Source organism: Scyliorhinus canicula, chromosome 11, assembly GCF_902713615.1.
Source record: "Scyliorhinus canicula chromosome 11, sScyCan1.1, whole genome shotgun sequence".
Classification (NCBI taxonomy): domain Eukaryota; kingdom Metazoa; phylum Chordata; class Chondrichthyes; order Carcharhiniformes; family Scyliorhinidae; genus Scyliorhinus; species Scyliorhinus canicula.
In genome coordinates, this window is record NC_052156.1 from 166,442,136 (window position 1) to 166,456,956 (window position 14,821).

At 47.6% G+C, this 14,821-nt stretch overlaps 1 protein-coding gene across 1 annotated transcript in view; it reads left to right on the forward strand.

The window, feature by feature from the left end:
• Positions 1 to 14,821, forward strand: part of elapor2b (endosome-lysosome associated apoptosis and autophagy regulator family member 2b) — a 126,745-nt gene that overhangs the window by 70,548 nt on the left and 41,376 nt on the right. Inside the window, exons 5-7 of the mRNA XM_038811973.1 lie at positions 1,853 to 1,939; positions 4,946 to 5,051; positions 7,176 to 7,328. Of these exons, the coding sequence (XP_038667901.1) occupies positions 1,853 to 1,939; positions 4,946 to 5,051; positions 7,176 to 7,328 (346 nt within the window). The remainder of the gene's footprint in view (positions 1 to 1,852; positions 1,940 to 4,945; positions 5,052 to 7,175; positions 7,329 to 14,821) is intronic.

Sequence of the window (14,821 nt, forward strand, 5' to 3'; positions counted from 1 at the left end):
TCCGCGCATGTGCGGGATCACGCCGGCTGTTCTGTGCATACGCAAACATGCCCCGGCCCTTTGGCACCGGCTGGAGCTGCGGGAACCACTTCGACGTCAACCTAGCCCCCGGGAAAGTGGAGAATTCCTCACTTTTGTGGGCCGTTGATGTCGGAGTGGTTGCCGCCAGTTTTCACGCCGGCGTTGGGACATAGCCCCATTATTGCAGAAATTGCCCAACAAATCCTCATTACTAACATCCATATACAAAGAAGAAAAAGAGAGATAAAAAACACAATTGTTCAACAACGTTCCCAAACAGACCCATCCCAACCACAATCGAAGTCCCAGCCAAATCCTATCAGTTCAGTTTATAAAGCCTCTGCTTCCTCCGCTGTCTTGAAAAAATGGTCCCTGGACTTGTGCGTGACTCTCGGCCCCACCGGGTGCACCACACCAAAATGCACACCGCTCTTCCATAGCACTGACTTCGCCCTGTTAAAGGCCGCAGGCCTCCATTCCAGCGCTGTCGCAGCACCTGGATATATTCGGATTCCTCTGCCTTCCCACCGCGCCTCACGATTTTCTTTGGCCCACTTCAGGACCCTCTCCTTGGTCCCATCGCTATGAAAGGGCAGGATCACCACTCGTGGTGGCTCATTCGACTGTGGTTTCGCCTGGAGCGACCGGAGGACCCTATCCAGCTCGACGGGGGGGACGGGACCTGGTTCTCCTCCTATACCAACTTCGAAAACATCGCTGCAAAATACCCAGTCAACCTTGGGCCCTCAACCCCCTCGGGCAACCTCATGATCCTGAGGTTCTGCCACTTTGTCCTGTGCTCCAGGTCCTTGACCTTAGCCCTTGTTCCTGTCCTCCACCATCAGCAGCTCAACTTCCTGCAAGGCTAACTGGTCACTGAGTCAAGATAGTGTCTCTTCTAGCACCTTCAGCACCTTACCATGCTCCCGCTCCGTCTCCGAGGTCTTTCCCAGTGCCTCCTTCATCGGGACCAGCGCCTCCTCCACTGACTGTTTGAGGGTCTCCAGCATCTCCCTCCCTTGCCTTTCAAAAATGCTTGCCAAATTGTCATTCAAATTCGAACGCCATTACCTATACCAGCTTATCCATCCTGATAGGTGCAGCCCTACCCGACGACCTTGCCTCCGCCATCTTTGTTCCCAACAGACTCCGCCTCTTTTCCAACTCCCAGAACGGCTAATGTTCGTACCTTTCTTCCCAGTATTGTTTCTTTGACAACCTCCTGCAAAAGGCTCTCAAATGGGACAAACCTGCCCACAAATTATCTCTGGGAACCCGGTGAAAGGACCAAACACTGAGGACTCTGGCAGGATCTACCTTGTGTGAGCCCTCCTTCACATGTCGCCACCAGAAGCCACCACCACTGTAGATGGTGACTATTTCTTTAACACCAGTGGAGTGGCCGTTGGTACATCTGAAGCAGCTCAGTACCTTCCTCACCCGTATTGATGAATATGAACTTCCAGCTCGGAAAGCGAGCAGCGATTGTAGTCAATTCCTTTCTCCATCCATCAGGAAGATTGAGACCAATTATATTCGCTTTACGGACAACCGGACTGAGATTAGTTGGCGGGAATCAAACATTTAGGATCAGTTATCAATAAAAACAAAGCCCTGGATAAACCTAACGTGTCAGCTGGGGGCCCAAAATCTTATAGTTACAAATATTGACAAAGTAATGATAATATTTATTTGTGTCACCAAATGTATCAATGAAATTAGGCGCACATGTTAACACCATGTCTGAAAAATATATTTGCTTGAAGTGATGAAAAGAAGGTGTGTAATTGTTATTTTCCACAGTTCTTCATTACAAATCCTTTATCCTCAGGTGCAAAATGATCAGTGTCAAGACACTGAGGCAGCAGATCAAAAGTGGATGCATTTAACAGACCGTGATCAGTGGAACAGTCATTCAGTAAGTGGTACATAGCAGCCGACTGGTCGAAATACGTTATTGCAAAGCAGTCTTCATTTTTTAGAAATGCTGCGGGGTGATATGGTGAAAGAATTGCAAAAGGACCAGGTTGACGGGGTGAACTGACTTTGTCCCACTCCTGAGTTAGTTATAACAGAAACAAGTCTTACAACACCAGGACAATGTCCAACAGGTTTATTTCAAACACTAGCTTTCGGAGCACTGCTCCTTCCTCAGGTGAATGAAGAGGTGGATTCCAGAAACATTTTCATGGACAAAGTCAAAGATGCAATACGATACTTTGACTGCGTGTCTATGTAGGTAATTAAGTCTACAGACGGAGCAGCGAGTTTTTGTAGGTAATTAAGTGTACAAGTCCAGATGGAGCAACTGGAGAGAGGGATAATCACAGGTTACAGAGATGTGAATTGTCTAGAGCCAGGACAGTTGGGAGGATTTCGCAAGCCCAGGCCAGACGGTGGGGGGTGAATGTAATGCGACATGAATCCAAGGTCCCGGTTGAGGCCGTACTCATGTGTGCGAAACTTGGCTCTCAGTTTCTGATCGGTGATTCTGCGTGGTCGCGTGTCCTGAAAGCCGCCTTGGAGAACGTTTACCCGAAGATCAGGCAGGAATGTTCCCTTCCAGTCGGGGAACACTTCAGCAGCCAAGGGCATTCAGCCTCTGATCTCCGGGTAAGAGTTCTCCAAGGTGAGTTTTCTGGTGAGTTTTCGAAATCACAAACCGCTCAACTGAGAGAGGTTTCAGAAGAAAGAGATGGAATAAGCCATTTGGACATGTGACAGCCTCTCTCAGGCTATTCAAAAATATTTTCACCCAACAGCTGGATCACGTGAACTCTCTTTGCGAGCTCCATATACTCTGTGTTACCATAAAAGCAGCTTGTATTCTTCTCAAATACAACATCATAGCTTCTGTCCTCTGCTTAGGAAAATCATCCCTTTCAATGTCCAGTCGATGACATTATAAATTAACATCTATCCTCCCTAATGACAATATAAACTAATTTTTTAAATAACACCTAGAACAGTGTAAATTTCAATATCTTAGTTAGTGGAGATGCAGTTACAGAGAGAAGGGCATGGATATTAATTCTAAACAAATATAAGGAATGCAAAATTCTAAAATGGTTAAAGGACATGCTTGAAATGTTAGGATTGAAGATATTTGGTAATCATATAAATTTATATTGAACTAATAACATTGAAAATGTTGAAAATTTCTTTGCTGGAGCCATTAAATGGTAGATCCACCAGAATGGTGATTTTTAATGATCAGTTTAATTGGGAATTTGCCTATGTGACTCACTGTAAACTGCTGACAAAGGGACAAAGAGAAGCCAATCACTTTGCCAATATAATGCATCAGAATTGTTGGCTCTGAAGAAATGCTGCCTGGAGAGAAAGGATTGGGCCAACATTAATTAAATAATTGCCTAAGTTTCAATATAATGAAAGAAGGAAACCCATCAATAATCTAGGATGCGTATCTCAGTTTAGGGCAGCACGATTTAACATAAAATACATTTCATGGTACAAACATCACACTAACAACCACAAAATAACCCCATTGCAGAGTAAACAACAAAACTCTTTGGTCTTTTGAATGAGGGAGTTGCACACCCTGTCGTCTGTAGACCCCCTGAATGAGGAAATGAAAGTCTTCACTCTTTAGCTTGGATGATCTCCTAACATTCAGAGGAGGTTGGCCATGATCTGACTGTTGGGAGGTCTGCAAAGAAAGGGCGGGAGATCTTGTGAGGCAGTGGGTAATGTCCCAGTTCCTAGAGGCTTCGGGTTTGAGTCCCAGCCCAGGACTTGATGGCCAAGGAAGGTGTGTTCATAGCTCGGCCAAACAGGTTGAGTGTCAACCTGCGAAATCCTTCCAATACTCCACTGGCTGGTGGGAAAAGCGGGAGGGACTCTGTCAGCCCTGCTTGATGTGGAGTGGTGCCCCGAAAGCTATAAGCCTCCAGTGACAGACTAACGACTGGTTCCAGGAAAAAACACGCTATAGAATCAGATGAAAATCTACCTTGTGCATCCCTAAGAGCTTGGAAGTGAAAAAAATAAATAAAAGGGGGGTTTGTGGATCACATTAAATAGACACGAACAGGTAACTACGTGATACTCCAAACTGTTTTACCTAGACAGCTGAAGACACGGCCGATCTTGTATTTGTGTCTATAATGATGTCTAATGTTGACATGGGGCAAAGAGATAAAGGGGCCGTTCTCGGTAAAGCATGTTTTGCTTGTATGTGTAGATTTGAGGGTTCCTCTATCTGAGAAATTATTTCTCTCTGCCCAGCTGTTCACTCCGAAGTGAGAAATTTTTTGATTGCTTTGGGCTTCTCCCCTTCCCAGGCTACACCAAGTTACCACTGACAGGAAAATAAAACATCCCCTTCTCAATCAGGATAGCTTCATGACACTCCCAGTGGCTTCAAAATGCAGTTCAGCATTTTCGAGAAAAATGTGGCATTCTTATCCTATCATTAACATAGTAAAGAAATTGCAAAGCTGTAAGGAAATGGTTGCCAAGGCACTGAAGGAGCGACCGGGGGGAGTGATCAGTAGATGTTCAGTGAGCGAACTGGGTTTTGAGGAGATTGACGAATGAACAGGAGAAGAGGAAGTGGAGTTTGCTGAGGAAATTCCTTTATATGGAAGCTGGGCAGCTCGAGGGAACCTTGTCAATGGTGGAGAGAGCGCGTCACCGTTCTGTAAGAATTGGAAGACCCATCATTTCTTACAACTGCTGAATAATTGACCCCATTACCAGTTACTCTAGCTGTCGCCCTCAAGTTAGTCCTGTTGCTAAAACATAACAGGCACTTCTGAAATAGCATTGGTTATTTGAAATCAATTTAGTTGTGCTTCAAGCATCCTACTGCTGTAGAAACTTAACCTTTAAGAAAGTATGACACATAAATTGTGATGATAATGAAACGATGCTTCAATTCCTTGAACAATTGTGTGTGTAGGTGAATTTGAAGACTGGCACAAACATCCTATATTGGAGAACCACAGGAATACTTTTGGGTGATAAAATGGCCAAACCAGTACTCCTGAAAAATATCCACATTGAAGGTATGATTTGCAAGATTCTTGACTGAAGGTTTTGTTGTCTATAACAAACCAAGCTATTCAATTCATATAACATATTATTCAGATTTGTAGTTTCAATATATGCTCGGAAGCATAATCTAATTTATGCGTGCAAGCCAGCTGTGAATTAAGTGCAATGTTTTTTTTTCCATTTTTGACTGTTATAAACTCTTTAATTCTAATTTTTAAACATTTTGTCTAATTAACTTTTATATGCAACTGTAATTTCTGACCATCCTCAGCTGGGATAGCATCATTAAAAACATTTCCCTAATGGTCTTGAAAACCAAATTGGAAACTTAATGACAGATCTACAACATTGAGTTTTTCTTTTCTGTATTCAGTTGTAGGGTTTCACTTTTGCAGTGTGCGAGCATAGTGGTTAAGGTTCCAAAACAAATAATTTACAGGCTTCAATTAATGATTCAGAGACACGAGTTCAAATTTCACCATGGAAGCGGGGGAATTTCAAATTCAATTTATTAAATAAATTCTATAAGAAAGTTAGTATTTGTAACGGTGACCATGAAACCATTGTCGATTGTTGTAAAAACCCATCTGGTTCACTAATGTCCTTTTAGGAAGGAAATCTGCCGTCTTTACCTGGTCTGACCTACATGTGACTCCAGACCCACAGCAATGTGGGTGACCCTTAACTGCCTCTCTGTAATGGCCGAGCGAGACACTCGATTATATTGACGAATGTGGCTCATCGCTATCTTCTGAAGGGAAATTAGGGTCGGGCAGCATTTGCAGGCTTTGATAATGATGCCCGCATCTGATGAATACATTTTTTAAAAGTGGCACATGTTTTGTGATCTAAAATTCGTCAATTGAACTTGTGAAGATTGCATCATCCTCATAATTGAGTGAAAAATCTGAAAATTAATTTCTCATCATTTCACATTTCATTATTCACCAAGACTCCAGATTGCATTAATAGCCTGCTTCAAACTTTATACGAGTTGTAATTGACCATTTTCCTGAAATATTGTCTTTGCTGAACAAGATTCTGGATGAGAGTCTCTGGCCTCCCCGCAGTGTCGTTTTTGGCGGAGGGAGGGGGCCGACATTGGCTGATGGCGGGATCTTCTGGTCCAGCCGCTGTCGATGGGATTTCCCATTGAATCCACCCCACACCGTTGGGAAACCAGTGGGACTGCGCCGTGGGATAGGAAGGTCTCACCGGCGCGAAAGCTGCAAGATCTGGCCCTCTGTCTTTGGATTTAGCTCTTCAGCTCTTAGCCTAAAAGGAAGCAGTGATTGGTCAGCATAACACAAGACAGTTTTATACCCATCATGCAACTAGTCTTATTCAAAAACACAATTCAGAGTGAGCCTTTTGTACTTCCAACATCCCTCCCATCCCCTATTGCTGCATGTGTCCAGGGAATAAGCTCTAGGCTCTACTACAACCTTTACTAACTCAGAACGGAGATAGAAATGGTTATTCGAGGATCTTCAGGGGATCAGTTAGCTGAGTTGGCTGGACAGTTGGTTCCTGACGCAGAGTGATGCCAGCAGCGCGGGTTCAATTCCCGTACCGGCTGAGGTTATTCATCTCTCAACTTTGCCCCTCGCCTGAGGTGTGGTGATCCTCAGGTTAAATCAGCGCCAGTCAGCTCTCCCCCCCTCAAAGGGGAAAGCAGCCAATGGTCATCTGGGACTGTGCCGATTTTCATTTAATTTTCATAAAATGTCCATTGAAAGCTGATATCTTGGAGCTTCAACGCTGTTCTGGCACCTCACTCAGGATGATGACAACCAGGTCAGGATCACTGAACCCCTGAGATTAGATTGTTCCACTTGTTATCCTGACTTTAAGTATGTTTGGGTCATTCATTGACAATTCTTTGCTGATGGCCCAACATTGTGGAATTTTGAAATGGGGGATGAGAAAACGAGGAAGACAAGAGAAAGAGAGAGGTGTCTTTTTGGTTTAGTGCTGTACCTTCCCGTAGGAATGAGTCCGTGACATGACACACAAAACCAGCCCAAACTTCATCCTAACCCTTACTCAGTAAAGATCTTAACTGCTACTTCACACTAAACAGGATATGATAAGTTAAGGCATGTGTGACGAATATCTCATCTTATTTTGAACAGGTGTAGCTTATACGTCGGAATGTTTCCCGTGCAAACCTGGTACATTTAGTGACGCTGCTGGTTCATCGATCTGCAAAGCTTGCCCGAGAAATACATTTTCAGCAAGAGGAGCCACTTCCTGCCAGAAGTGTGATGAGGTGAAGCAGTTTTCAGGTACGGTCGCTTCATGTTTCATTGAGTAGAAATAAAATAAGTTTTTTTTAAACCAATTCCTCACTATAAATACCTGGGGTTTGTGAACTCTGAGCTGCTGTTTGAAGAATTCTGGTTTACACTGGCTCTGAGAGGCATTTTGTTAGTGATGACCATCAGATGTGTTGCATGATACATATTTGCGTAATTTATAATTACAGTGAAGTGATATCATTGTTGTGATGTCCAGCCAGCTGTGCATCCAAGTTTCAATGTTAAATTCCAGCAAGAAGTTGAAATCTGAGGTGGGTTCAACACGATAGTGGGCAGCACGGTAGCACAGCGGTTAGCACTGTTGCTTCACAGCTCCAGGGTCCCAGGCTTGGGCCACTGTCTGTGCGGAGTCTATGTTCTCCCCGTGTCTGCGTGGGTTTCCTCCTGGTACTCCAGTTTTCTCCCACAAGTCCCGAAAGATGTGCTGTTAGATAGTTTGGCAATGCCAAATTAACCTTAGTGTCCAGAAATATAGGTTAGGTGGGGTTACGGGAACAGGGTGGAGGTGTGGGCTTGTATAGGGTGCTCTTTCCAAGGGCCGGTGCAGACTCGATGGGCCGAATGGCCTCTGTCTGCATTGTAAATTCTCCGGTTCTATGTGGAAGCAGCTCACATGATGGAGGTTACGGAAAACATCCAAGGTGTGCATTTAAAACAAACCACTTTCATTTTAATTACAACAACCCCCTTTTCCTATCTAGTCAAGTTTCAAAGATGGGAAAATGCAGGCATTAATGTCACAATAGGTAAATAATTGTCGTCCCATTTAAAAAAAACAACGGTTTTCTTTCCTGCCATAAGATTAAAAAAGTAAAATTGAAATATCCAAAATTGGATTGGATTTGGATTTGTTTGTTGTCACGTGTACCGAGGTACAGTGAAAAGTATTTTTCTGTGAGCAGCTCAATAGATCGTTAAGTACATGAAAAGAAAAGGGTAGGAGGGGTCTTTGATTATGCTGCCCGCTTTCCCGCGACAGCGGGAGGTGTAGATGGAGTCAATGGATGGGAGGCAGGTTTGTGTGATGGACTGGGCGGTATTCACGACTCTCTGAAGTTCCTTGCGGTCCTGGGCCGAGCCGTTGACATACCAGGCTGTGATGCAGCCAGATAGGATGCTTTCTATAGTGCGTCTGTAAAAGCTGGTAAGAGTTAATGTGGACATGCAGAATTTCCTTATTTTCCTGAGGAAGTATAGGCGTTGTTGCGCTTTCTTGGTGGTAGCGTCGACGTGGGTGGACCAAGACAGATGTTTGGTGATGTGCACCCCTCGGAATTTGAAACTGCTAACCATCTCCACCTCGGCCCCGTTGATGCTGACAGGGGTGTGTACAGTACTTTGCTTCCTGAAGTCAATGACCAGCTCTTTAGTTTTGCTGGCTTTGAGGGAGAGATTGTTGTCGCTGCACCACTCCACTAGGTTCTCTATCTCCCTCCTGTATTCTGACTCATCGTTATTCGAGATCCGGCCCACTATGGTCGGATCATCAGCAAGCTTGTAGATGGAGTTGGAACCAAATTACGGGTCGGATCAATGTCTACAGGGGGTTACTGAGCGGGCTCAGGACAATGAAGATAAAGTTATTTTAAAAAATATTTTTATTCTCCTTTTTCACATTTTATCCCAAATTTACACCCACCAACAATAAACAATAATCAGTAACAAATATGTCAGTCCCCATGTCAATAACAACGATCCCATCCTCCCACCAACCCCCAAACATTAGCCCGCATGTTCACACAAACAAATAACAAAAAGGAATTAGGGATCACCCATAGTCGCCATTAACACACACAGCCCCCCTCCCCCCAACCCTCCCATCCACACGCCCCTACTAATGTTCGATGTTATCCAGTTCTTGAAAGTGCACAATGAATAATGCCCATGAATTGGAGAACCCCTCCGTCCTTCCCCTCAGTTCAAACTTAACCTTCTCAAGATTCAAGAATTCCAACAGGTCCCCCCGCCACGCCAGGGCACAGGGTGGAGAGGCTGCTCTCCAACCCAGGAGGATCTGCCTTCGGGCGATCAACGAGGCGAAGGCTCCGATATCTGCCTCCGCACCCGTTTCCAACCCCGGCTGGTCCGACACCCCGAATATGGCCTCCCGGGGACCCGGGTCCAGTTTCACGTGCACCACTTTAGAAATCACCCTAAACACCTCCTTCCAGTAATCCTCTAGCTTTAGACAGGACCAAAACATATGACCCCCCCCCCCCCCCCCCCCCCCCGCAACGTTCACACACATCTTCTATTCCTTCAAAGAATCAGCTCATCCTCACTCTCGTGAGGTGTGCTCTATATACCACCTTCAGCTGTATCTGCCCCAACCTCGCACACGAGGTGGAGGCGTTCAGTCTCCGGACCACCTCACACCAGAACCCCTCCTCCATATCCTCTCCCAACTCTTCCTCCCACTTTGCTTTGATCCCTTCCAGTGGTGCCTTCTCCTCTTCCAAAATAGCTCCGTATACTGATTCTCCAGTCCCCTTGCCGTCAGCACCTCCTCCAGCAATGTGGAGGCCGGCTCCACCGGGAAGCTCTGTATCTCTTTCCTGGCAAAATCTCGAACCTGCATATACCTAAACACATCTCCTTGCTCCAGCCCATACTTTGCTTCCAGCTCCTTTAATCCTGCAAACTGACCACCAAGAAACAAATCTTTTTGCGTCTTATTATTACCGGACTCCCTGAGTATTTCCCCGGGGCCATCGGGAGCGGCGCCGTTGCTAGTGCTTTCAATCCCGACCCCCTGCACAAACTCTCCTCCATTCTGACCCACTGGGAATCAACCCCTCTGACTCAGCTCCGCACCTTCTCCACATTCGCCGCCCAGTAGTAATACAACAGGTTCGGAAGACCCAAACCCCCTGCCTGCCTTCCCCTCTGTAGCAGCACCTTTCAAACTCTGGCCACCTTCCCTCCCCATATGAACGAAGTAATCCTTCCCTCAATCTCCCTGAAAAATGCCTTTGGCAGGAAAATCGGCAGGCATTGAAAAATAAACAGAAATCGCGGCAACACGTTCATTTTAACGGCCTGTACCCGACCTGTCAGTGACAGAGGGAGACCATCCCACCTTGCCAGATCAGCTTTCACTCTCCCCACCAAACTAGTGATGTTGTACCTGCGAAGCTTTCCCCACTCCCGGGCAACCTGCACCCCCAAATACCTAAAGTGAGTCCCAGCCCTACGGAATGGCAGCCCCCCCCCCCCACCCCCACCCCCGGCCGAGACACCACAAAATACTCATTCTTGTCTAGGTTTAGTTTGTACCCCGAGAAAGACCCAAACACTCGAAGCAGCTCCAATATTCCCCCTATTGACACACTCGATTCCGACATGTTTTACAGCAAGTCGTTGGCATGTGACACCCTATGCTCTATCCCCCCCCGCACTATTCCTTTCCATACCCCCCGGTCTTCTTAATGCGATGGCCAATGGCTCAATCGCGAGTGCAAACAGCAGGGGGGACATAGGACATCCCTGCCTAGTCCCACGGTGGAGAGAAAAGTATCTCGAGCTGATGTTGTTTCTGCGGACACTTGCCCTCGGCTCCTTATATAGTAGCTTTACCCAGTTCACAAATCTTGGTCCAATCCCAAACTGCTCTAAAACTGCCATCAAGTACCCCCATTCTACCCGGTCAAACACCTTCTCAGCGTCCAATACCACAACCACCTCTGTTTCCTTCCCCTCTGCCGGTGCCATAACGACGTTCAATACTCTTCTAACGTTTGAAAAGAGCTGCCTCCCTCTCACGAACCCCGTCTGATCTTCACCTGTCACCTTCGGGAGGCACTCCTCCAGCCTACCCGCCAGTACCCTCGCCAATACTTTTACCCATCCGGCCCTGCCACCTTCCCTGACTGCATCCTCCCAATAGCATCATTTATCTCCTGCTCCACTATCACTCCTTCTAATGTAGCCCTGTCCCCCTCCCCTAACCTCGGGTACTCCAACCCATCTAGAAATTCCTTCATCTCCCGGTCTCCCCCAAGTGGCTCTGACCTGTCTAATCTCTCAGAAAATTCCTTAAAAACCTTGTTAATCAGATCCGGAGCAACCACCAACTTCCCTGTCCTATTCCTCACCTGAACAATTTCTCTTGCCGCTGTCTCTCTCCAGAGCTGATCTGCTAACATACACCCCACCTTATCTCCATGTTCATAAACTGCACCCCTTGCTCATCTCAGTTGACGCACCGCCTTCCTGGTGGACAGTCGGTCGAAGCTCGCCTGTAGTTCCTTCCTCTTTCCCAGCATCGCTGGGTCCCCATCTTCTGCATAACTCCTATCTACCTCCAACATCTCATCTATTACCCTCTGCCACTCCAACCTCTCCTCTTTGTCCACCCTGGCCTTAAACAACATCACCTCCCCCCTCACCACCACGTTTAGAGCCTCCCAGACAACTGCCATCGACACCTCACCCGCACAGTTGAAACCTACATATTCCTCAATTACCTTTTCAATTTTGTCACAGAACCCTTGGTCCCCCAAAAGTCCCACATCCAGTTTTCACCCTGGCCTCTGCGCTACCCCCTTCTCCAGTACCATAGAACATAGAACGTAGAAAAATACAGCATAGAACAGGCCCTTCGGCCCACGATGTTGTGCAGAACCATATCGACCCAATGCGGAGCATGATCTGACTCTGCAATTGCTGAGTATTCCGACCCCTTAACCCCAGCCAGCAAAGCCTTCCCCACCACGAAAAAGTCGATCCGCGAGTATACCTTACGGACTGCTGAGAAAAACGAGTACTCCCGTTGCCTCGCGTGCAGAAACCTCCAAGGGTCCACCTCTCCCATTTCCACCATTAGCCCAGCCAACGCCTTCGCCCCCCCCCCCCCCCCCCCCCCCCCCCGGATGGGACCAGTGAGCGCGGCTGTGACCTATCCAACCTTGGCTCCTGCACCAAGTTCCAGTCCCCCTTCACCCCCCCCCCCCCCCACCCCAAACCACATTCAGTTTGTGTGTGCCCAAGTCGGGAATGGCCCCAAACACCTTCTTTGTGAATCCCACATCGTCCCAGTTGGGACCGTATACACTTACCAGCGCCACTAACCTCCCCTCCAGCACCCCTGCCACAATCACATATCGACCCCCCTGATCTGCCACCACCTTCTCCATCTGGAAGCGTACTGAAGATAAAGTTACATGCACGTTTTTTAATGTTATGGAATAAATCATTTACCTGGGCTTTGGGTTCCAGAAACCGGAAAAGGGACAATGGGATTGCAACAAGTAGTTTGGTTGATGGTGTCGCCCAGTGGTCATAACCTGTAACTGCAGCCAACATTCTTTATTTTGCACAACATGCTCACGAGTTTTGTGTCAAACAATATCATGGAATCCCTATAGTGCCCAAGCAGGTCATTCAGCCCATCGAGTCTGCACCAACGCTCTTGAAAAAGCACCCTACCTAGGCCCACTCCCTATCCCCGTAACCCCACCTAACCTACACATCTTTGGACACTAAGGACAATTTATCATGGCCAATCCACCTAACTTGCACATCTTTGGACTGTGGGAGGAAACCGGAGCACCCGGAGGAAACGGGGCGAACGTGCAAACTCCACACAGACAGTGACCCAAGGTCGGAATTGAACCAGGGACCCTGGTGCTGTGAGGCAGCAGTGTTTTTTTTTTATAAATGTTTTTATTCAGTTTTCATATTTTATATTGAACAAATTACAAATTGTTAGGAGAGAAAAAAAAACAAACACGCAAAAATTAACATACATATTTACAGGTAAGCATCTTCGTAGTAGTAACTGCGCCCCCCCCCCCCCCCCCCCTCAACATGTTTATTTAGTTTGGTTTTGGGCCTTAGCTAGCCATCGAACCCCCGTAACGAACCTGTAGCCCCCCCCCCCCCCCTCCCGCTACCTTCCCCCGACTATTCTTCCTCTTGTACATTGGCCACAAATAGGTCCCGGAACAGTTGCATGAATGGCTCCCACGTTCTGTGGAAGCCGTCGTCCGACCCTCGGATGGCAAATTTGATTTTCTCCATTTGGAGAGATTCCGAGAGGTCGGACAGCCAGTCCGCAGCTCTGGGCGGTGCTGCTGACCGCCAGCCAAACAGGATTCTACGGCGGGCGATCAGGGAGGCAAAGGCAAGGGCGTCCGCCCTCCTCCCCAGGAATAGATCTGGCTGTTCTGAAACCCCGAAGACCGCCACTATCGGGCATGGCTCCACCCTCACTCCCACCACTTTGGACATAACCTCGAAGAAGGCTGTCCAGTACTCCACGAGTCTGGGGCAAGACCAGAACATGTGGGCGTGGTTGGCCGGGCCTCTTTGGCACCGTTCACATCTGTCTTCCACTTCCGGGAAGAACCTACTCATACGGGTTCTTGTTAAGTGGGCTCTATGTACCACTTTTAGTTGCGTCAGGCTGAGCCTTGCGCACGTGGAGGTGGAGTTGACCCTATGCAGTGCTTCGCTCCAGAGTCCCCACCCTATCTCCATCCCCAGGTCGTCCTCCCATTTCCTCCTTGTTGCGTCCAGTACGGTGTCGTCCCTATCTACCAGTCGGTCATACATGTCACTACAGTTCCCTCTCTCTAGGATACTTGCGTCCAGTAGGTCTTCCAGTAGTGTCTGTCGTGGCGGTTGTGGGTACGTCCTTGTCTCCTTTCATAGGAAGTTTTTGAGCTGCAGGTACCGTAGCTCGTTCCCCCCAGCTAGCTGAAATTTCTCTGTCTGTTCGTCCAGTGTTGCGATCCTGTCGTCCGTGTATAGGTCCCTGACTGTCAGTGTCCCCCCGTCCTGCCTCCACCTTTTGAAGGTGGCGTCGGTCAGTGCTGGTTTGAACCTATGGTTGTTGCAGATGGGAGCCCTGTTCGACATTTTGGTCAGGCCAAGTTGCTGCCGCAGTTGGTTCCAGGATTGGAGGGTGGCTGTCACCACTGGGCTGCTGGAGTGTTTTTTGGGTGGGGATGGGAGTGCTGCCGTGGCGAGGGCCCGGAGGGAGGTTCCCATGCAGGAGGCCTCCTCCGCACGCACCCACTCAGCTTCTGGCTCCTGGATCCATCCCCTTACTCGCTCGGCTGTTGCTGCCCAGTGGTAGAATTGTAGATTCGGGAGGGCTAACCCTCCCCTGGTTTTTGTTTTTTGTAAGACCTTCTTTGGGATCCTAGCATTTTTACCCCCCCATACGAACGCCATGATGAGTTTGTCCAGCGCTTTGAAAAAGGCCTTGGGGATGTAGATCGGAATGGATCTAAACAGGAAAAGGAACCTGGGCAATACGTTCATTTTGATCGTCTGAACTCTCCCCGCGAGGGAGAGCGGGAGTGTGTTCCATCTTTGCAGGTCCTTTTTAACTTCCTCCGTCAGGCTGGTGAGGTTCCATTTGTGGATCCCTTTCCAGTCATGGGCTATTTGGATCCCCAGGTAGCGGAATTTATGTCGGGCTTGTTTGAACGGCAGCCCCTTTAGTGCTGCCC